At 28.2% G+C, this 24,649-nt stretch overlaps 1 protein-coding gene across 3 annotated transcripts in view; it reads left to right on the top strand.

The window, feature by feature from the left end:
- The window catches only part of tkv (serine/threonine receptor kinase thickveins), a 671,465-nt gene that overhangs the window by 589,282 nt on the left and 57,534 nt on the right, over positions 1–24,649 (top strand). The window contains exon 1 of one of the 3 annotated variants that reach the window (XM_075297001.1): positions 20,330–20,348. The exons of the other annotated variants lie outside the window; for them this stretch is intronic. Within the exon in view, the coding sequence (XP_075153116.1) occupies positions 20,345–20,348 (4 nt within the window). The 5' untranslated portion in view covers positions 20,330–20,344. Of the gene's footprint in view, positions 1–20,329; positions 20,349–24,649 lie in introns of those variants that run through there. 3 annotated transcript variants of the gene reach the window in all.

The following is a 24,649-nucleotide window of genomic DNA, read 5'->3' as shown; positions in this document are numbered from 1 at the left end:
GGTGAATTAAATAATTAATTGATCCAATTAACAAATTAATTGATACTATTAATTTTTGTGATTGATTTGTGTTTCAATTTAAAAATTCGTTTAATCAATTAAATTTTTAATAGAATATTTTTTAAAACTCAATTAAAATTTTAATTGGAAACATTTTTGCGAAATTTTTTTCTGTGTAGAACAGTTTATCAAAATTTTTTTATTTATAAAAAATTTTGCCTAATATTTTTTCTAATAAACATTTGTGTTGATATTTTCCATTTAGAGAAAATTTAAACGACAGTTTTTTTTTTTTTGAAGAAGAAGACTTTAATTGCAAAAATTTTTGTGAAATTTTTTTTCTGTGTTGAAATTTTTTTTTGTAGAAAAGTTTATCGACATTTTTTATTTTTCATTTTTTTTTCAATGAAGTTTTTTTATTTATAAAAAAAATTTCGTTGAAAATTTCATTGAAATTTGTTATTTATAGAAATTTTCATTGAAAGTTTTCTTTATAGAAAATGTCGTCAAAATTAACTATATATAGAAAATTTCGTCGCATTTACTTTTTATAGAAAATTAGTTCAAAATTTAGGTTAAAGTGGCAGCCCGATTAAGTTTCAGGCTCACTTAGACTATTCAGTTCATTGTTACTATTTAGTAGAAATTTAGTATTTATAGAAAATTTCACTATTTGAATTTTTTTTTCGAACAGTACTATTCATAAAAAATTTAATCGAAATTTATAGGAAATTTTGTTAAAATTTACTGTTTGCAGAAAATTTCGGAGAAATTTATAGAAAATTGCGTCGAAATTTACTATTCAAAGAAAATTTCGTCAAACTTACTATTCATCAAAATTTACTACTTATAAACAATTTTGTCGAAATTTACTATTTATAGAAAATTTCATCGAAATTTACAAATTATAGAAAATTAGGCGAAATTTACTATTTATGGAAAATTTAGGCAAAATTTACTATTTATAGAAAATTTCGTCGAATTTTACTACTTATGGAAAATTTAGTCAAAATGTACTATTTATAGAAAATTTCATCGAAATTTACTAATTATAGAAAATTTTGTCGAAATTTTTTATTTATAAAAAATTACGTCGAAATTTACCATTTATAGAAAATTTCATCGAAATTTACTATTTATAGAAAATTTCATCGAAATTTACTATTTATAGAAAATTTCATCGAAATTTACTATTTATGGAAAATGTAATCAAAATTTACTATATATTGAAAATTTTGTCGAAATTTACTATTTATAAAAAATTACGTCGAAATTTACCATTCATAGAAAATTTCATCGAATTTTACTATTTATGGACAACTTAGTCAAAGAGTACTAATTATGGAAAATTTAGTCGAAATTTACTATTTATAAAAAATTACGTTGAAATTTACCATTTATAGAAAATTTCATCGAATTTTACTATTTATGGAAAATTTTGTCAAATTTAGGCGAAATTTACTATTTATATAAAAACATGTCAAATTTTTGAAATCAAAAATGTTTGCTCACAAAAATGTAAAATTTAGTCAAAATTTACTATTTATAGAAAATTTCATCGAAATATACTATTTATAGAAAATTTAATCGAAATTTACTAATTATAGAAAATTTCATCGAAATTTACTAATTATAGAAAATTTTCTCGACATTTTTTATTTATAAAAAATTACGTCGAAATTTACTATTTATGGAAAATTTAGTCAAAATTTACTATATATGGAAAATTTAGTCGAAATTTACTATTTATGGAAAATTACGTCGAAATTTACCATTTATAGAAAATTTCATCGAATTTTACTATTTATGGACAATTTAGTCAAAATTTACTAATTATGGAAAATTTAGTCGAAATTTACTATTTATAAAAAATTGCGTCGAAATTTAACATTTAGAAGATTTAGACGGAAATTTACTATTTATAGAAAATTTCATCGAATTTTACTATTTATGGAAAATTTAGTCAAAATTTACTATTTATGGAAAATTTAGTCGAAATTTACTATTTATAGAAAATTTAGGCGAAATTTCCAATTATAGAAAATTTCATCGAAATTTACTATTTATATAAAAAAATTCAAATTTTCGAAATCAAAAATATTTGCTCACAAAAAAACTTTGAATTGGATTAAAGTAAATTCAGTTTTGTTGAATAGATTTTTTAACTAAATTTTAAATGTAAATTCTAAAGTTTCATATTTTCAAACTGCTCATTTTTACTTTTTTACGATAACCTATGCGTATACGATGTTGTAGATATTTGTTTAACCTCACTTTATGATCTAAGGACGCTGCAGACCACCCTAGAAGATCTGTGGCATCACTCTTCATTTTATGGTTTTTTATTCAAATCACCTTTTTCAATTTGTTGTTACTTTTCGCTGTCATTCGACGATGCATATTTTTCATTTGAAGACAAATATAGACAAATGAAAGATGACATCCGTTAGAAGAAGTAAAATCGAACGTTTATACGTCCGTCCGTCCGACCATACGTTCGTCTATAGTCTTTAGTTGTATGTCTCTCTATCAGACTAGCTGTTTGTTTTGGCGACAATAATTTCAAAGACTACAAAGGTAGAGTCATAGATGAATACACCAACATAGGAATGGTGGATGGTATAAACGACGTACGGACGGACGGATAAATTGAATCATGCAACGATGTTGCACACAGCACGCTTCTTCTAAAGCATTTTGTATATAATGCAGTTGTACGATGAGGCATAGAAATTGTCATCATCTTCTTCGACGAGCATAAACTATGGTAATAAAAACAAATCTTTGCAGCATAACCCACATATTAGTGTCGGTGGAGCGTTTTCCGTTTGCCATGAAATCCGCTACCCCGTAGTCAATCCACAAACATTTTTTATTTGGTAGTTTTTTCCAAGGTGTTGCTGTTGATGACGAATTTCCTCAAATTGTCTAAGAGTTTTGTTGTACATCCGTGGGATCTTTCCAAGTGTAGGTGTCATTGCCTCAATCACGGTAACAAACAATCTTCTTCTGAGATAATGATTTCTTCGTTTTATTTTTCTCTGATATTTAAATTCAAATTTCCGTTGTCATTTGTAATTCGTGTTTTAATGTTATGCATTCGTTTTTCTTAAACGAATGTTTAACTTATGCAAATTTCCATTTTTTTGTTGTTTTGTTGGTGTTTTCAAGAAACTCACACTCAATTTGGATTCGTTGTAATTTTGTTGTGGGGTACATATGTGACAATGTCTTGGGGAAGTGGCATATGTTTGTTTTGACTAAATCCATGGGATTGTCTTTCAAAAAGCTTTTAGAAACCTCTCTCTCTCGCTACACTATCGATGACGATTATCGTTTAAAGTTGTAGTATGTTTGGATCCATTGTCGTTTTCGTATTGCTTCTCTGTTTTTCCGTTTTTTGTGGACAATGATATATGACATGTTGCATGATCGTGTGATTTATGACACACGGCAGGTGGTCAACATATATGATGGTGAATTCTTTTCTTGCAAAATCATATTTATGTTTATTTACTGCATGACTTTTTTTCTCTTTATGTCTCCAAACCAAATGTCATAAAATTATAATGGAGAATTAATAAGTCATTGAAATGTTTGGAAGCTCTAAAGAGGAGTGTGAAGGTTAATCTATGTGGTGCATGGGAATGGTGGTTTTAATAAAACGAAAAATTGTAAAATAATTTGGAATTTTTCTTTTCACGATCCCATTAATATTTATCCTAAAGGCATCGACGTTGGGCGCCAGTTTCATTTAAAGCTAAGAGAATTTAGTAGAAAAATTGACCTTATATATAATTTGGCAAAGTTTTTATTTAATAAATATTTTTTTGGAAATATTTTATTTATTGAAAATTTCGTCGTAATTTTCTGTGAAATTTTTACTTTTCCATTGGGAGTGTCAGTTTCTTTCAAATCTACACTGTTAGGCGCAAGCTTTATGGTCCGCAAATTTTATAAAATTTTTTTTGGGAATGGCCATATGACTTTGGCATGTATTACAATGTTGTTCAAAATTTTATAGGCTACATTTCTTCCTCGACTGCTTTGTAAAATGTTCAAATGTTCAGAAGCTGTAGTCGAAAAACCGAAAAAATCGGTGATAAAAGTGGTAATTTTATCGACATTCTTGCGATTTTGAGCACGAAGATGAAAATTTTCCGACTTAATATATTCGGCACTTTTATTGATCGAGCTCAAAAGCTACAACTTTGCTGAATACCTCAAAAATGTATTCACAACAGTTTTCGAGTTGTGGCCATACGAAAATTGCAAAAAATGTTCAAAATCGAATTTAGCGACAAAACTTTAAAGGCTCATAAAAGACGAACGGCAACCAATCTAGCAAAATCCAGACATTAGGTTAGGTTAGGTGGCAGCCCGATGTATCAGGCTCACTTTGACTATTCAGTCCATTGTGATACCACATTGGTGAACTTCTCTCTTATCACTGAGTGCTGCCCGATTCCATGTTAAGCTCAATGACAAGGGACCTCCTTTTTATAGCCGAGTCCGAACGGCGTTCCACATTGCAGTGAAACCACTTAGAGAAGCTTTGAAACCATCAGAAATGTCACTAGCATTACTGAGGTGGGATAATCCAAAATCCAGACATTACTTTCCTTGCCTTTCGGGTAGGATAAGTGATTTTTTGTTTGGATTTTTTGTGTTGCACTGTGTTATCGTTCCCCCAAAAGCACCATCGTTGGGCGATGATTTCACTAAAATTCTAAGGTGAGAGTGTTTTGTTTAATTTCAACGTTTTTCCAATAATTTTCTTTTTAACCTTGGCCCTAAAATATGAAGTGTTGGGCTTCAGGTTTTGTTTTTTAATCCTAGACCTTTAAGACTTCCAATATTTGATTGTTTTACCAAAAAAAAAAAAAAAAAAAATATATATTAACAATTCTTTCTTCTTTCAATAAAAAAAAATGGAATATTGGCTTTCATTAATACGTACCAGCAATATGTACCCTAAAGGCCTCGTAGTTGGGCGCCAGTTCCCTTCAAAAAGGAGAGAGAGAATTTATTAGAAAAAGTTTATTTTTTTATTTTTTCAACTATTGATTTTGTTTTTCACATTGGGCGCCAGCTGGATGGTTCGCAAATTGTATATCATATACAGTGAAACCTCTCTAACTGGGACACTCTGAAAAGCGGACACCTTCCAAATGTGGACAGTTGTGTGGGGACGTTTGATATATTAACACATTAAAATTAACCTCTCATAACTGGACACCTCCCAAAAGTGGACAAAATTTTAGCAACCGTGGGTGTCCACTTTTCAGAGGTTTCACTGTATAACAATTTTTTGTCATATTAAAAAAAATTGAATTTTTATGTTCGTTACGTTCGCTATTCTTGGGCGGGGATTTCACTATCATTCTAAGGTGAGAAAACTATTTAAAAAATTGAGCATTTTCTTTTCCACTGGAGCCGTAAATTCTTACTGCGTTGGTCTTCTGTTTCGTGGTATTGGAAATGTTTTATCGAAAATCATTGAACAAGGAATATTGGGCTTTTAAAAACTTATGGCATTTTCTTTTCTTGTAAAAAATGCGCACTTTTTTCATTTTGCCCGGAAAATGTAGTTTTTAAATCTTTTCTAAAAACAAACAGGCAAAATTGCGAAAAGGCTACGAATTCTGTTGTGAAAATAGTGCCACGCATATAGGCAAATTGCGGGCATTTCAGCACTGCCGACAAACGAGAGTGCTGAGATTGCCCTGTTTGCTCCTTTGAAGTCGTTTCTGCCCGCTGAAATGATAGAATCTTTTTATGTTGCCTGGCAATATTTTAAAAATGCGCATCCTGAACAGACAAAATGAAGGCAAAGCATTTTTCAGAAAAGAAAACATCATTAATAGTTTTTATCAAAAAAAAAAAAAATAATAATAATAATAATTTTGCAATTAAATTCTGCCTCTCCGTGTAAAAATTGGTGGATCAAATTAGATATTATTAATATATCTCAAAATTGGCTGCGTCAGATCTAGGCAGATGCACCCAGATATGATTATATAGAATTAGATATAATTATATGTAATTCCATATATAGCGAGATCTAACACCAGATCTAATTACATATAGGGATAGATATAATTATATCTAAGACATTAGATCTGGGTCAATTTTGAGATCTGATCAGATCTATTTCCATAGTAATTAGATATGATAAGATCTTACCATTTTTCGGATCCCCTCATATCTAATCAAATTAAATCTCTCAATTTCTACTCGGGTCCTCTCAATAAAAAATTTTAGAATTTTTAAAAGTTTCATTAAAAAACAAAATTTTTTTCAACTGGGAGTTTCTTTTGTTTTCTTCGAATTTTTCACGTTGGGCGCCAGCTTAATGTTCCTAAAATTTTATACCAAATATAATAAAATATTGAATTTTTATGTTCGTTAATCCAAGTGCTATGGTTGCATTTCAATATTTTTCAAAATATTTTTTTTAAATCTCATATGTTGGTTTACAGTTTCGGCGTCTTGGAAATGTTTAGTAGAAAAAATGTAACTCCTCTCTCCAAGAAATATTCGAAGCCACAGTTACTTTTATTTTCTTCAACATTCGGCGCCACCTTGATGAGGTTTTTAAATTGTTGTTCCAATAATATTGATCATAAAAATGTCATTCTTGGGCGCCAGTGTTAATTTCGACGCTAATCCATTTTTAAAATATTTACTTTTGATTTGGAAGCCATTTTATTAATAACAATAGTAAAATTACCATTTTTCGAATTATTATTTTTGGTATATTTTATTATGGTATGTTGTCGTAAAAGCATTTACAGTGGGCGCCAGTTTCATGGTCTAAAAAAGTTTATATTAAGTAATTATTTGGGAATCATTTTTATTGAAGACCATCAGTATATCTGCCTTACTATCTTAAATTTAAATTTTTCTCAAACCTTGTTTTTTTATTCAGCATGTTATGATTTTGATTCCGCGTTGGGCGCCAATTTGTGGAAAATTTACATTTTCCAAATGAACTTTCACGAAATCGGCTGTCGGTTAAGTTGCATTTATATAGTTGATTTCTGGTTAATTAGAGAAAGAACATTTGACATATAATTGCATTTTAAATAGGTGGACTTATTTACGTTGGACGCCAGTTTACATATTTTTGACTTTGTAGCACTAATAATTCTCTGCAATTTTTTTAAACTTTTTAGTTAATTAACCGGACATAAAGTCCGGTATAACCCAAAATAAATTTTAGTTTTGGCCGACATTCCCTTAATACAAAGATCGCAAACCAGTAAACCTTAAAAAAATACATATGTTCTTCGTCAGCTATGTGTAGATTTTTTTATTTTTATTTTGTTTTTGTTTTCAATTTAATTAGAAGAGGCAAACTGTCTGGCATACAAATATCAAAAGTTTATTTTGATTAAAAATAGACCAAATATCACACTTAAGATTGTATGGCAGCATACAATGATGATGCTAATGTTGGTGTTACCATTCTATAGATTTTTCATTCGCTTTAATTTATTTTTATTTTCATCATCTTGGCAATTACAGAAAAAGAATATTGTTTTTTTTTTTTTTTTTTTTGTAATTTCTTTGGCAGACTGATCAACACGTTTTGTAAATTTCACTTGAAGCAGTGTAGCAAATTTAGAGATGAAAAAAATCTTGATCTGTCGCGACATTAAAATCTACAAAGTAGATTTTTTTTCTTAAACATCTTGTCTAGATTCTATAGATTGCTCTTAAGCATATCATGTTTAATGCATTTGTCTTTTTTTTGTGTTTTTCTTTCTTTTAAAGACGAGGATGTTCTAGAAATAAATGTGGTCTAGAAATGTTTCGGCCATAGGAAATTGTTCAAATGTTTGGTTAAACAGGGTGTGGCAAAAAGTAATGTGATTCTAAATAACGCAAACGGCAAATACCATTCTACTTAGAATTTGTTTTTCTCGAAATTTTAATTGATATTTTTCGACACTTGCATGTAGATTAAGATTTTTTTGGCATGAAAATGGGAAATATGTGAGCATGAAAATGGGAAATATGTGAGGAGACCTCTTATAATTTATTAGCAAGCACTGTATATAACTTTGCTTGCTACTATGGGTCCCATAAATGTCAAATTTGACCCCAAACCAAGTCAAACCCCCTAAGTTATACAGTTTCAAATGATATTGCAAAAAAAATTGGATTATTTTTAATATTTTCCATTTTTTGCACTTTGCCACACGTTGGGCGCCAGTTTTGCCACCTCAGTAAATTTCTTTTGTAGTAAGTATAATTTTCTGATATTTCAACATTTTGAAGGTTACAGAAATGTTTCAAATAACCATCGTTCAAGTACGCTAATCTATGCCATATGTTGGGCGCCAGAAAGATATGAAATTAGCTTGCTGCTGTTATTTTATTTCATGTATTGTAACTATCATCAATATTCAAAATATTGCCGAATATTCCTTCAAGTATGCTTATCTATGCCATACGTTGGGCGCCAGAAAGATTTGAAATTAGCTTGCCCTTGTTATGTTATTTCATCAATATTAAAAAAATAATCATCATCTTCGGTTTGAAGATGATGATTAATAGCTATTGCAATGGAAAGTTTTAAATCGATATCTTCATTGATTCGAATGTTTGCGTGCGGCCAAACATTAGCCTTCTTGTATTAACATATAACAAATGTTAACATCAAGAGGTTAACAATTGTTTAATTACTGTAATTTTTCTTTTTGGGAATAATGCAGTCAAAACAAACAAAAAATCCTAGTTCATAATGTCATTTCAACAAAAACAAAAAAAAAAACTGATTATTCACCAAAAACCCCGTGAACAACTCAAAACCGTAAAAAAGCAAACTCTTTTAAAGCTACTGGTTTTTAAAGGTTGTTAAATCTTCGGGGATTGTTTTTTTTTTTCTTCATTGTCATGAATAACTTTAGCAAAATTAGTAATTAATTCATACAAGACCAGCAGCAGTTAAACATTAGCTAATCAATCGAAATGGTCATAGAATATAGAGGTATAGTAGGGATTAAAGCCAAAAAAAGACATTTATATAGCTTTCCGCTAATTAGTGACGTAAAAGTTTCAATCAAAATTTAAATTGGCTTATTGTGGTTTTGTATAATTATTGTGATTATTACCGAAATTCATATTTGCAAACAGCTATAGAAAAAAATTTTTGGCAAATAAAACACAGAAACGTTAATTAAAAATAACGAACACATACTGCCACTGTATTTTAAAATGTGCTCTCATGCGAATCCCTCACAATTCACAATCCAGAATGTGTGAAATCAAATATTTTGTAATTTCAGTAGTCTCGTTTGATGTACGGATCTTTTTAATGATTGTGAACAGCAATGTGGAGAGATCCACAATTAAAAAAAATTAGAAAAAACGGTGACGATGTTTTTACACGATCGAATTTATAACTAATTTGACGAGTATTTAATATTTCGCTTTGCCTACCGTTGGGCGCCAGAAAAAGCTTATCTCTGTTTTTGTCTCATATGTATATAAACACTTCGTAGAATATAAATATTATTAGAAATTTAAAAATATTTTTACTCCTCCAAAAAAATGGTTATATTTCAAATTAGCCATCCGTTGGGCGCCAGAAACATATCGATGTACAATACAGTCAAATTTATAACTTTGGAAAAAATGTATTACTTTTGGCAAAATTGGTGATTTGACGAATATCTATTCGCTTTGCCAACCGTTGGGCACCAGAAAAAGGTTATCTCCGTTTTTGTCTCATATGTATATAGACATTTTGTAGAGTATAAATATTGTTAGAAATTTTAAAATATTTTTACTCCTCCAAAAAATGGTTATTTTTCAAATTAGCCATCCGTTGGGCGCCAGAAACATATCGATGTTAAATTTATTATTTATACAGCAGAAAATTCAAAGCGTGGTCCAATAAAAAGGGCTTTCGCCTAAAAATAGGACATCATGGCGAGTTTGATAACAAAAAGATTTTGTAAATACAATGGATACAATTGCAGTTCGTATCTGCGGCGAGGCGAGATGTGGAAGCAATCCCTCGGATTGCGCTGAAATCCTGCTGTGAAATTCTCTCACTGTGTATGGAGTGAGTAATCGAGGAATACCTATATGCCGCAAGTGGGGTATGTCTTAATGAAATATTTTGAAATGTCTATCGACTCTGCTATCTATCGTACCTCTAATCGGTCTGTCTGCCAATACCAGACACAGGATTTGGGTCAATTTATCCTCCATGTAGCCGATTACGGGGCAAACCCTAAATCTTTCATGTTAATTTAAGTTCTTTAATGGCCACCCGTTAGTCCTCCCAAATGCGTGGATATTCAATAGTTTTCATTGGGAACCCATTACTCCTCACAAATTCGTGGATATTTAATTGTTTTCATAGGGCGTATTTTTAAAATGTATTCCGTAATTTTTTCCCGATATAAATAACTCAAATTGTCGATTTGCCCCCAGTTGGGCGCCATATATAAATTAACATTATATGTACTATAATTATTAAAAAGTTTAAGCTCACTAAGGAAAACCTTGTTATATGAACTACATAGCTGACTATACTTTTAGTGACTTGCCTTCTGAATTCGAAAAAATCGTTTTAATTACTTGGACTATTTATGCATATACACTAGAATATAATTCTTATGCTATTATAATTGCTTTTTTTTTTTTTTCAATATTATATTTGTCTTTGTAATCAAATCTTAATATTTTCTTTCTTTTTTTCTAGGTAAGTCAACCAAATTCATATGAAATGTTCATGTCAAATAAGTTACGTAAGTTTTTACATCAATTTTGTGTTTTTTTTTATTTTCAATTCCACACCCTTTTAAAAATCATTATGACATTGAGAGTGAAATATGATCCAATTTCAATTTTAAGTTGATTGGATGTCAATATTCATAGTGTATTTTAATTCTATAAAATTTTTCTCCAATTAAATTCTTAATGGGTGGTCGGCTTTGTTTTTTGGAATTTACACTAAGTTGATTTGTTTGTTCTCAATTAAAGACAATAAAGCTGCACAATGAAATAAATTGCATTCATTAGGGTACACTAAATTGGTGGTGGTGGATAGAGGGAAATTTTGAAATTCAAATATAAGATAAATTGGGTTCTGATTCCATGTTTTTTAATTAAGTTGATTTGTTTTTCCAATATGCAATTTGAATTATTGATATTCACATTTTCGTATCCAAGAACCCCCAGTTGGGTGCCAATTCAGTACTTTTAGATGAAAAAAAAACTTTAAGAGACATTCCGATTTTTTCTTTCGATGAGTTTTCTATGAAATTTCCTTCAAAGACAAAATTTTTATGAACATTTGTCTAAAGACAAAATTTTTATGAAAATTTCTCTAAAGACAAAATTTTTATGAAAATTTCTCTAAAGGCAAAATTTTATGAAAATTTCTCTAAAGACAAAATTTCTATGAAATTTCCTCTAAAGACAAAATTTCTATGAAATTTTCTCTAAAGAAAAAATTTCTATGACATTTTCTTAAATACAAAATTTTCTATGGAATTTTCTCTGAAGACAATATTTCTATAGAATTTTCTCAAAAGACAAAATTTCTATGAAATTTTCTCTAAAGAAAAAATTGCTATTAAATTTCCTCTAAAGACAAAATTTCTATGAAATTTTCCCTAAAGACAGAATCTCTATGATATTTTCTCTAAAGACAGAATCTCTATGATATTTTCTCTAAACACAAAATTTTATATGAAATTTTCTCTAAAGACAAAATTTCTATGAAATTTTCTCTAAGGACAAAATTTCTATGAAATTTTCTCTAAGGAAAAACTTTTTATGATATTTTCTCTAAAGACAAACTTTTTATGATATTTTCTCTAAAGACAAAATTTCAATGAAATTTTTTCTAAAGACAAAATTTATACGAAATTTTCTATAAGGACAAAATTTCTATGAAAATTTTCTCTAAAGACAAAATTTCTATGAAATTTCCTTCAAAGACAAAATTTCTATGAAAATTTCACTAAAGACCAAATTTCTATGAAATTTTCTCTACAGACAAAATTTCGATAAAAAAATTCTCTAAAGACAAAATTTCTATGAAATTTTCACTAATGATAAATTTTTTATGAAATTTTCTCTCAAGACAAAAGTTTTATGAAATTTCCTTCAAAGACAAAATTTCTATGAAATTTTCTCTACAGACAAAATTTCGATAAAAAATTCTCTAAAGAGAAAATTTCTATGAAATTTTCACTAATGATGAATTTTTTATGAAATTTTCTCTCAAGACAACATTTTTTATGAAATTTTCTCTAAAGACAAAATTTCTATGAAATTTTCTCTAAACAGAAAATTTCCATGAAATTTTCTCTAAATACACAATTTTATATGAAATTTTCTCTAACAGACAAAATTTCTATGAAATTTTCTTTAAAGACAAAATTTCTATGAAATTTTCTCTAAATACAAATTTCTATGAAATTTTCTCTAAATACAAAATTTCTATGAAATTTTCTCTAAAGACAAAATTTCTATGAAATTTTCTCTAAAGACAAAATTTCTATGAAATTTTCTCTAAAGACAAAATTTCTATGAAATTTTCTCTAAAGACAAAATTTCTATGAACTTTTCTCTAAACAAAATTTCTATGAAATTTTCTCTAAAGACAAACTTTTTATGATATTTCTATGAAATTTTCTCCAAAGACAAAATGTTTATGAAATTTTCTTTAAAGAAAAAATTTCTATCAAATTTTCTCTAAAGACAATTTTTATGAAATTTTCTCTAAAGAAAAATTTTGTATGAAATTTTCTTTCAAACTTTTCTTTAAAGAAAAAATTTCTATGAAATTTTCTTTAAAGAAAAAAATCTTTAAATTTTTATTTAAACAAAAAATTTCTTTAAATTGTTCTTTAAATTTCTAAGGCATTTTCTTTAAAGACAACCTTTCTATGAAATTTTCTCTAAAGACAAAATTCCTACGAAATTTTTTTAAGAACAAAATTTCTATGAAATTTTCTCTGAAGACAACATTTCTATGAAATTTTCTCTACAGAAAAAATTGCTATGAAATTTTCTCTAAAAGCCTAAATTTCTATGAAATTTTCTTTAAAGAACAAATTTGTTCTTTAAAGGAAAAATTTCTATAAAATTTTCTCTGAAGACAAAATATCGATGAAATTTTCTATAAAGACAAAATTGCTATGAAATTTTCTCTAAAGAAAAAATTGCTATGAAATTTTCTCTGAAGACAAAATTTCTATGAAATTTTCTTTAAAGAACAAATTTGTTCTTTAAAGGAAAAAATTTCTATAAAATTTTCTCTAAAGACAAAATATAGATGAAATTTTCTCTGAATTCATAATTTCTATGAAATTTTCTCTAAAGACAAAATTTCTATGAAATTTTTTCTAAAGACAAAATTTCTATGAAATTTTCTCTAAATACAAAATTTTATACGAATTTTTTTCTAAAGACAAAATTTCTATGAAATTTTCTCTAAGGACAAAATTTCTATGAAATTGTCTCTAAAGACAAAATTTCTATGAAATTTTCTCTGATGATAAATTTTTTATGAAATTTTCTCTCAAGACAAATTTTTTATGAAGGTTAGGTTTATGTATCAGGCTCACTTAGACTATTCAGTCCATTGTGATACCACATTGGTGAACTTCTCTCTTATCACTGAGTGATAAATGAAGTGATTATGAAATTTTCTCTAAAGACATTTTTTTTTCTAAGGGCTAAATTTCTGTAAAATTTTCTCTAAAGACAAAATTTCTCTAAGAACAAAGAAATGTTCTCTGTAAAATTTCTATAAATTTTCTCTAAAGACAGACTTCCTATGAAATTTTCCCTAAAGGCAAAATTTCTATGAAATTTTCTCTAAAGACAAAATTTCTATGAAGTTTTCTCTAAGGACAAAATTTTCTTTAAAGTTAATTTTTTTATGAAATTTTCTTTCAAGACAAAATTTGTATAAAATTTTCTCTAAAGACAAAATTTTTATGAAATTTTCTCTAAGGGCTAAATTTCTGTAAAATTTTCTCTAAGGACAAAATTTCTATGAAATTTTCTCTAAGAACAAAGAAATGTTCTCTAAAACATTTCTATGAATTTTCTCTAAAGACAAACTTCCTATGAAATTTTCTCTAAAGGCAAAATTGCTATGAAATTTTCTCTAAAGGCAAAATTGCTATGAAATTTTCTCTTAAGACAAAATTTCTATGAAATTTTCTCTAAAAACATCTTTTCTATGAAATTTTCTCTAGAGGCAAAATTTTTAAATAATTTCCTTCAAAGAAACAATTTCTATGAAATTTTCTCTAAGAACAAAGAAATGTTCTCTATAAATTTTCTCTAAGGACAAAATTTCTATGAAATTTTCTCCAAAGATAAAATTTCATAGAAATTTTCACTAAAGACAAAGTTTCTATGAAGTTTTCTCTAAAGGCAAAATTTCTATAAAACATTCATAAAAAGTTGGAATTTTAAAATACTTGGAATATTTTAAAAAGTCTTCGTAATTGTTTTCATATCAAAGCATTTTATAGTTTCGATTTAAAGAGCCTCGCGTTGGGAGCTAAAATTAATATTTTCGAATGCACAACTTAAGTTGGTATTTCAAGGTTTGAAATAGATTTTCAAATTTTAACCTATATGCTATGAATAGTTTTATATAACTCTCATAGATCAGAAATAAAGTTTTGCGGTCTTGGAATATTTTAAAAATTCTTCGTAATTGTTTTCATATCAAAGTATTCTATATATTCGAATTAAAAAGCCCCGCGTTGGCTGCCAAACTCAATATTTTTGAATGTACAACTAAAGGAGGTATTTTAAGATTTAAAATAGGTTTTCAAATTTTATTCTATATCAAAATTAATATCACTATGAATCATTCTATGTAACACTCATACATCAGAGATAAAGTTTGGAAAATATGTTTGAGTTAAGGCAAAATAACCCACTAGGTGCTTACAGAAAAAGAGTTGAAAATTTTACCAAAAAGGGTGCCAGTTATATGCATATTTTCTATATGTATTATTTTTTTACTTTTAATTCGAAATTTAAAGCGAACATACGTCTCATTCACTATTTTTAAAAATTTCATTTCAATTAAATATCATTAAAATTGCTTAGCAATTTGCAGTCATTACACTATGACCGTATGTCGCTACTTTATTTCTTTACGTTTTGTTTGCCTCATTTTATAAATCAATGATAATTAAGGCCTTTTATTGTTCTATTATTGCCAAAGGCCATGACTGGCTAATTGTGAGGTTATTCTATGCAAAATAACCAATGTTATTAATTGAAAGCGCATTAAGCGCTAGTAGCTAAAGGGCTTTAGACCGAGAATAAATAGCACAAAAGCATACATCAATTGGTATTAGAAAAATGCGGAAATTGCAGAATATGTGTAATTACTTGTTCTCTTAGCTATAATATAGCTTATAATAAATGTAAGGAATAAAAGCGAAGTAAAAAAATAATGTAATTATACGAAGAAATTAAGAAAACGAATACAGCAATTGGTATAGGGCCAATGAAAAGTAGTGTAATTGTAGTCGGGTGTAAAACTAAAGTTCATCTAATGACATCATAATGGATCTCAGGTGAATTAGTAAAACAAGTACAGATGCTCTTAATGTCATATTGCATCTCTAGCGGCTGCAGAACGAGAACTAATGGATCTTCTAAGGATAAGTGAGGAAATCGAAGGAAACTGCCCTGCACCACATAAAAGCACATAATTAGAATGCAGTCACTGTATTCTTTCTACAATAAAATAAGAACTTATCCTCGCTACCTGTTCAAATATTATGGCAAGACCAAGATTATGCTATATGGAAGGCCATTCTCAGGGCTACCTTCAAGCAGTTGAAACTATTTTTTGTTGCCGACTTGAAAATATCTGGTTGCCCCACGTTGGGCGCCACCTTTGATTTTTTATTTCTTTATTTTATTGAAATTTATATTTAATTTTAATTTAATTTTAAAACGAATTGTTGCCCCGTGTTGGGCGCCAGAATGGAAATTTTTTATTTATTTTATTTTTCTGTTTTAATTGAATTTTAATTTTCTATCTGCATTTTATATTTACAATTGTTTTCTGATATTACCATTCCAAAGCCCGCAATAATCTTTTCGTTTTAATATTTTGGAATCAATATATGAAGCCAATTTTTCCATTAATTATGATTTTCTTATTTTTTTAATCAACCACACAAAGGGCAGAAATATGTTTCTCCAATCTTCTCAATACGAAATGTCGAAAATTCATAAAACATAATATTAGCCGGAAAGTTTATAATTGTAATTTATGTGATAAGGGTGGAAATTGTTATTATACATTCATTTAAATGATTTATTTGCTTATCTAATTTAAAGAGAATTGATTAATCAATTAATGCCCAGACAAATGCAAGTAAGGAAAAATGAGGACAAACAATCGAAACATTTTAAATTATATGGAATTTGTTAGTAGAAAAAGAACAAAAAGTTCTTCGTTAAATTTTGGATCATTTGTATAAAACTTGAAAAAATAAAAATGAAAACAAATGAATAAAAACAAATAAACAAAATTAAAAAAATAAATAAAAAATTAAAAAAAAATAATAAAATTAAAAAGAAAAAATAAAATAAAGTAAAATACAAAAAAATTATATTAAGTTTTTCTCTTAAACCGTCCTTCAACCCAAAATCGTGATTTTATATCAATTCAGAGTTAGATTATGTGACATATTTTTCTTCTAATTTTTTATGACTTTAATGATAATTGGTTTTGTTTTTATTCTTAAACTAATTAAAAAAATAGAATATAATAAAATAAAACAAACAAATAAATATTTCTTAAATTTTCTAACGACTTTTTAAAGCCTGCTCTGAAGCATATAGTTTTCTTCAACATTTTTTTATGACTTTTATTGAAATAGAAAAAATACAACGAATTAAAACAAAAACCAAACAAATTTTATATAAATAACTTATCAAAGACTTCTTACCTTTGATAACGACTTAAAAACCTGCTCTCCATCTTTAAATCATGATTTCATATCACTTATTTGTGATATATTTTTTCCACCGTTTTTTATGACTTTATTGAAAATTTGTCTTTTATTTTTGTTCTTTGACTTCGATTTCCATTTTTATTGAATGCCAATTAAACAACATTTTTCAAATGTTTTTCTTTTTTACACATATGAAAAAAGACAATATTAACTTTGTCGGTAAATTAACAACGAACTCTTGAATAAAAAAAAAACACCAAATAGCAACAACAAATCAGCAAAAAAGAATTGTGTATCTGTCAAATAATTACAACTTTAGAAAAATGTATTTAATAAACTTTAACATGAACAAAAAAAAAACAATATCTATATATACAAGGTACTGAAAACATATTCACTCGATTCATCGACATGGAAACATTTAACAAGGTGAACTGGTTTCCAATGCGGTAACAATACTCGTTGTATGGACCTATTGATGCTGTTTGCTGTTGGAGTGATTTTTGTTTCGATTTTATAAAACATAAGCACTTTGACAGGCTTGGAAACTCTACATCTAACATAAGTCTCTTAGTCATATGAAAGAAATTGTGAAGTATTTTATATATTTTATATAAATACTATATAGAAATTTTGAAATTAATTTAGTAATTTTTAGAAATCTGAAAAAATAATAACAAAACAAATCTGGTTTCCATTCCATTGAGAAGAATTTACTAAAGGAAAATTGTTCATTGTATTAAGGTGTAGAAGAAGCAAGAAATTAAGAAAATTTGCCCATCACCTATAAAGTTAGAGTTTTTTTCCAAACCCTCAGAACTTCTGCTTGCAATATTGATGCTTAAATTACGAGTATGTTATTTGTGTTTCATTCGGGAAATTTCAGCCATATGGATCAACATTTTCTTGATTTTATGAATGTCGCCTTGAAAACAAACCTATGCCCCATGTTGGGCGCCAAAATTGAAAATTTTCTTTTTTTCTTTTGAATGAAATTTATTTTTTTTTTGGAAATAGATCTACGGCGTATAGTATAGGTTAAAGGTTAAAGTGGCAGCCCAATTAAGATTCAGGGTCACTTAGACTAAAAACCCCAAAGTTTCAAAGATCTCAATGTTTGGAGAATTTTTTAAACGCTTTCTCATTTTGAAAGTCTTGCGTTTTAATAAAATTAAAGATTTTTTAATTAAGTGGTATTAAAAAGATGGTCCGCTCTATATTATGCCTCTTAAAAACAAATATGGTTACCATTTATAGAGTTACTCGTATAGAGGTTTTTTTTTACAAGGCTGAAACTCTCAAAATTTCTGCTTGCGACACTGATGCTTAAACCTTGGTTGAATAATGTTATTTATATTTTATTAGGGAGTTTTCACCCAGTTGAAACTACATTCGCTTGTTTTTATCAATACCGACTTGAAAACGAACCCATGACCCGTGTTGGGCGCCAAAATTTTTTTAATTTATAAAAAGGAGGTCCCTTGTCATTGAGCTTTACATGGAATCGGGCAGCACTCAGTGATAAGAGAGAAGTTCAGCAATGTGGTATCACAATGGACTGAATAGTCTATGTGAGCCTGATACATCGGGCTGCCACCTAACCTAACCTAATATACCTACCCCATCCTATGGTGGAGGGTATTAAAATGTTGTAAGTGAAAAAGTATTTAGCTTCAATTAACTTTTTAAATTGAAATATTTTGGTGATATTCTTTTTTGTGTATGAATGCAAACTAAAATTTAAAACAGAAACAAAGCCTTGCATTAATTTCAAACTCATATTAAAATTATATCATTCCATTCTGTAACACCCTTTCTACTTAAAATGAACCACTTAAGTGTTTCTATTTTATTAACCTATTTTCCAATCGAAATTAGGAAATTAAATGTAAAACAAAAATCAAACCATTAGCATTAATTTTTAAACTTCCACCATTCCATTCCGTAACACCCTTTTAAGCCTGATATAAACCAGTTTAATTTTTCTCTATTATTAATTTAGTTTCTAATCGAAATTATGAATGAAAATTTAAAATTCAAATAGAAACAAAATCACACATACAAATCTCCTAGCATTATAAAAACTCAAATTAATAATAAATAAATTAACAGAACAACTTCTAAGGAAAGAAACCCGTGATCTGACCGTGTATAATAGGTGTAAAGTGTATATAAAATAGACTTTTATCTATAGACTAAAATCAAAAATCTCAAAATTAACGACACTATTTATAAAGCGAACTTAAACCGTGGTGATTTTTCTAAGATTAAACATGAGAAATCCATTTTTAGCAATTATCAAGTAAATAAAAAAAATTGGCATTTGTGACTTTATAAGGAAATCTAGGGGTTTTTTGGTTGTTTTTTGTTTGTGTTTCTTTTTTTTTTTACTAGAATATCAGCAAAACAAACTGCATCATAAATCGAATGTGATTTTTCAGTTTAATTGAGCAATTTTCCTAAAAACAAAACCGAGACCAATACAATGAAATAGAACATAGAACATGATATTGAAAAGTCTAAATTTGTTTTTAGATTTTGTTTTAGAGGACTTGAAGAAAAATAATAATAAAAAAAAAATACAAAAAAATGGTGTCAATGATTTTTCGAAATCTTGGGCCAAAAATCAAATGAGTCATTTTGATTATAGTAAGCGACACATATGTTTGAAACAAAAATCAATATAAATTAATGAAAAAAGTAAAATTTTATGAGCTTAATAGCTTATAGTGATTTTAAATCAAAAGTTGCAAGGGATTTCTTTAAATCCCTCTTTTTGAAATTTTTCATTATTAATTCCATCACGATTTTTTTCCTTATAATTTTCCTCCCCGGGATTTCACGAATTTTTAACACACCGCTAGATTGTATTTTTTTTCTTGATAGAACCAAATACACGCACCTATGTTTAGTTAATTTTTTTTTCTTTTTGTTTATAAATGTAAGCTAATACTCTAACGTCCATCCAATGAAGCGTAACAAACCCCATTTTATAGTGGATGATTTTTGTTTTTGTTATGGTGTAATAATGAAGTCTCCATTTAATTTTTCCAATGACCTACAAAATCATTGGAAAAAAATTGTTTGGGTAATTTAGTGCATTTATGCTTTAGGGTTTGTTGCTCTCTACCTTGTACAACAATTTTTTTCTTTTTCATAGATATAATGATGACAGCCATCATAATCATCGTCGCCGTCTTATCATAAAATAAAAAAAATATATGACGAGACCCCGCATACGCTCCAAATAACCACTGGAGTTTTGTGCAGTGCTTGTCTATCAGTGTCAGTATATACATGGAATTTGGAAAGTGTAAAGGTGTTTTTACAAGTTTTACAAAAAACAAAAAAATATCCAACAAATGTGTAGGTTTTTGTTTTACCAGTTAACAATGGCTAATTTTCTAGATTTTGTTTTAAATGGCTATAATAATTAGCAAAACAATATTAAATAATAGAAAATAGAGAAATCAAAACAACTTCTTTGAATTACTAATTTATTTATTAAATCTCTGTTTTTGTGTGTTATAATAAAAATATTCAAATATATGTGCATTATAATGGAGAAAAAAAAATATAGTGATTGGTGTTAGTGTCAACCTAAAAAAAATGGAAATGTTTTAAAATAATCCCTTTGAAAGTATAGGGATTTTGTTTATAAATCAACTGATTATTGAGAACAATTATTAGAATAGAGTAAAAAAAACAAGTATATACGGCCGTGAGTTCGGCCAGGCCGAATCTTATGTACACCCAGAGAAGGAATATGATCACCTCAAACATGTTTTAAGAGCAAAATGTTATTTTTGGGTGGTGACCATGTAACATGGTTTTCGCAACCATGTTATTTTCTCGGAAATCATGTATCTGATCTCGGCAAGCAGGTTATATTTGACGAGAAAATAACATTTTAGTGACAAACATGTTACATGGTCACCATACAAAAATAACATTTTGCTCTTGAAACATGTTTGAGGTGATCATATTCCTTCTCTGCGTGTACCATCCACAATGGATTGCGTAGAAACTTCTACTAAAGACGGTTATCCACAACTAAATTACTTGGGTTGCCGCCGATGGCAAGGCATCTTAAAATTTCTTAACATCATCTTCTAAATTGTAGGTTAGTCCATGCGGGATATATAGTAGACAAACAGAAAGGTCGATTAAATACGTATATATTCCGTTCTTGACCGGTATATATAGGGAAGAAAGAATTACGAACCGATATGAACTTTTGTGCGGTAATTATAGAGCCAGAATTAAAATATGTTACACGAGTCTACCAAATAAATATGGCAGATTTTTTACTGTTTGGTAAAATTCTTGATGTTTTGGAAGATTTTGCAAAATATTCCTCTCCTACTATGAAATGCTTCAAAAATTTTCTAAAGAAAAAACATTTTTTGACTAAACTACAAGTGTAGCTTAACCAACAGAGGAAAAAAATGTTTGTCAAATTTATTTGGGCAAAGCCCTATAGACTGCAAGATGGTTGGATGGACGCACGTTTCGGAATTACCACATTCCTCATCAGCATCCTTTACTAGCAGCAAAACTATCAACCAATTATCAGAATAAATTCAGGCACTTCATTAAACCCAACAATGAACCACACATGTACCAAATTTCAGCCGGATCGGATGAAATTTGCTTCTTTTGGAGGCTCCTCAAGCCAAACCTGGGGGTCCGTTTATATGGGGGCTATACGTAAAAGTGGACCGATATGGCCCATTTGCAATACCATCCGACCTACATCAATAACAACTACTTGTGCCACGTTTCAAGTCGATAGCATGTTAGCGTGATTTCAACAGACGGACGGACATGCTTAGATCGACTCAGAATTTCACCACGACCCAGAATATATACTTTCTATAATGATACGAGTAATTATTAGGCTATTCTAATTGAATTTAGAATATAGTACGAAAGTTACCAAAAAAATTTAATATAGGTATTTTAAATAGGTATTATGAAAATCAATAGAAAACAGTGGTGATTTTTTTGTTTTACACAACACAATACAAAAATGTCGAAAAAATTACCTTTTCCGCCGATTTTTTCCGTTGTTCGACAAAAGCTCTAGTATTGAAATTCTCAAGGAAAGAACTGTGGAGACTTTTGTTTTTAATTTTGTAGAGATTTTTTATTTCTTGCATAGATTTTTTATTATTTGTTTAGACTGCTTGCTTTTTATTTTTTGTGGAGGATTTGTTTGTTTTGTTTTGATTTGTATAAACTAAAATTTTTATTGTAATTATTTATTGTAAAGACTTTTTAACTGTGGAGACTTTTCTTTTTGTATGGAGGCGTTTCGTTCGTTGTAGAGACTATTCATTCCCACAATTTTTTTTTCTGATTTAATCACGATATTAATTGATCCAAGTAATGTTTTAATTGACATGTCTTCAATCACGAAAATGATAGCATCGATCACAGTTTTAGTTGGGCATTGAATTGAATTGATTTGAAAATTTCAATTAATTTTTTATTAATTATTGAATTATAAACAAAACATATTTAATTGATGTTGATTCCAAAAATCAATTAATTTTTAAAAATTAAATTGATGTTGATTGGAAAAATCTATTTTTTAATTGATTCAATCAAAAATTTAATTGATGTCGATTGGAAAACTCAATCAGTTTTTTGACAAATTCTGTCAATTACTTCGTTAAACTTTTTAATTAAATCAGTTAAACAATTTATTAAGGTTTGCAAACGACATCGACTAGATTTTCTAATTAAATTGTTAATTGAAAGAATTAATTGTTTAATAAAAAAAGCTAAATTTTTCACTAATTTTCTTAACTAACTGTATGCTTATAGTTTGATTAAAAAAATTATTGTATGAATTAATTTCTTAATTAAAGATATAACTATTTTCAATCATTTTCTTAATTGGCTTTGTGTTTTTATTTTTATTATTATATTTTATATTTTATTATTATATTACAAAAATTTTATTGTATCAATTAATTTTTTATTTACAACACAGAAAAAATTTCACGACAATTTTTCCAATTAAATTCTTAATTGAATCTTAAAAATACTCAATTAAAATTTTAATTGATTCAACAAATTTTTTAATTGAAACAAAAATCAATCACAAAAATTAATAGAAACAATTAGTTTTTTAATTGCATAAATTAATTTTTCAATTGACGTTCAATTAATTTTTAATTGATACTATCATTTCTGTGATTGAAGACATTTCAATTAAAAAATAAATTGGATCAATTAATTTCGTGATTAAATTAGAAAAAAAAAGTTTTGTGTGAAATTTAAAATTTTTCAATCGTTGACCTAATTAACTTTATATTTCTAATTTGATTAAAAATGTTCGTATTTTGACCATTTTTTTCGAAATCAGAAAAACATATATATGGGAGCAATACCTAAATCTGAACCGATTTCAACCAAATTTGGCACGCATAGCAACAATGCTTATAATACTCCCTGTGCAAAATTTCAACTAAATCGCAGTAAAAAATTGGCCTCTGTGGTCATATGAGTGTAAATCGGGCGAAAGCTATATATGGGAGCTATATCTAAATCTGAACCGATTTCAATCATATTTGGCACACTTGACTACACTACTAGTTGTACTGCTAGTGCAAAATTTCAATCAAATTGGGCCAAACCTCTGGCTTCTAGGACCATATTAGTTCATATCGGGCGAAAGATATATATGGGAGCTATATCTAAATCTGAACCGATTTCAATAAAATTTAGCACACTTGACTACACTACTAATTGTACTCCATGTGCAAAATTTCAACCAAATTGGGCCTAAACTCTGGCTTCTGGGGCCATATAAGTCCATATCGGGCAAAAGATATATATGGGAGCTATATCTAAATCTGAACCGATTTCAATCAAATTTTGCACACTCGACTATACTACCTATTGTTCTCCTCTTGCAAAATTTCAAGCAAATCGGGATAAAACTCTGGCATCTGGATCCATATTAGTGCATATCGGGCGAAAGATATATATGGGAGCTATATCTAAATCTGAACCGACTTCTTCCAAAATCAATAGGGTTCTATTCTGACCCAAAAGATGAACATGTGCCAAATTTGAAGTCGATTGGACTTAAACTGCGACCTAGACTTTGATCACAAAAATGTATTCACAGACAGACGGACGGACGGACAGACGGACATGGTTATATCGACTCAGGGAACCACCCCGAGCATTATTGCCAAAGACACCATGTGTCTATCTCGTCTCCTTCTGGGTGTTACAAACATATGCACTAACTTATAATACCCTGTTCCACAGTGTGGCGCAGGGTATAATTAAAAAAATTCAATTATTGACTTAATGTTTCTAGTTTGATTAAAAAGTTAATTGTATCAATTAATTTATTAATTGAAATAAGTTTCAGCTTCAAATAAATTTTTATTTGGAAATATTTTGGTGATAGTTTTTTCTGTATTTGTTAGCAGATTTTTTTTGTGCAATTTAATTAAATTTTTTAAACTTTTTGGTATAGACTTTAAGTTTTACAAAAGCGCACGAGTTTGGGAATTCCTATTATAGAGTCGTGATGCATTTAAGTGATGACTGAGTCATCTTCATGATGGAATAACTAATATAAAAAAATCTAAACTTCTCTTAATTAATATTGATAGATGATATTCTCTTATCACAGGTTT

The sequence above is a fragment of the Haematobia irritans genome, chromosome 2, assembly GCF_050003625.1.
Source record: "Haematobia irritans isolate KBUSLIRL chromosome 2, ASM5000362v1, whole genome shotgun sequence".
NCBI lineage: Eukaryota > Metazoa > Arthropoda > Insecta > Diptera > Muscidae > Haematobia > Haematobia irritans.
The sequence above is the reverse complement of the archived record's forward strand: the minus strand, read 5'-3'. Positions and strand labels throughout refer to the sequence as shown.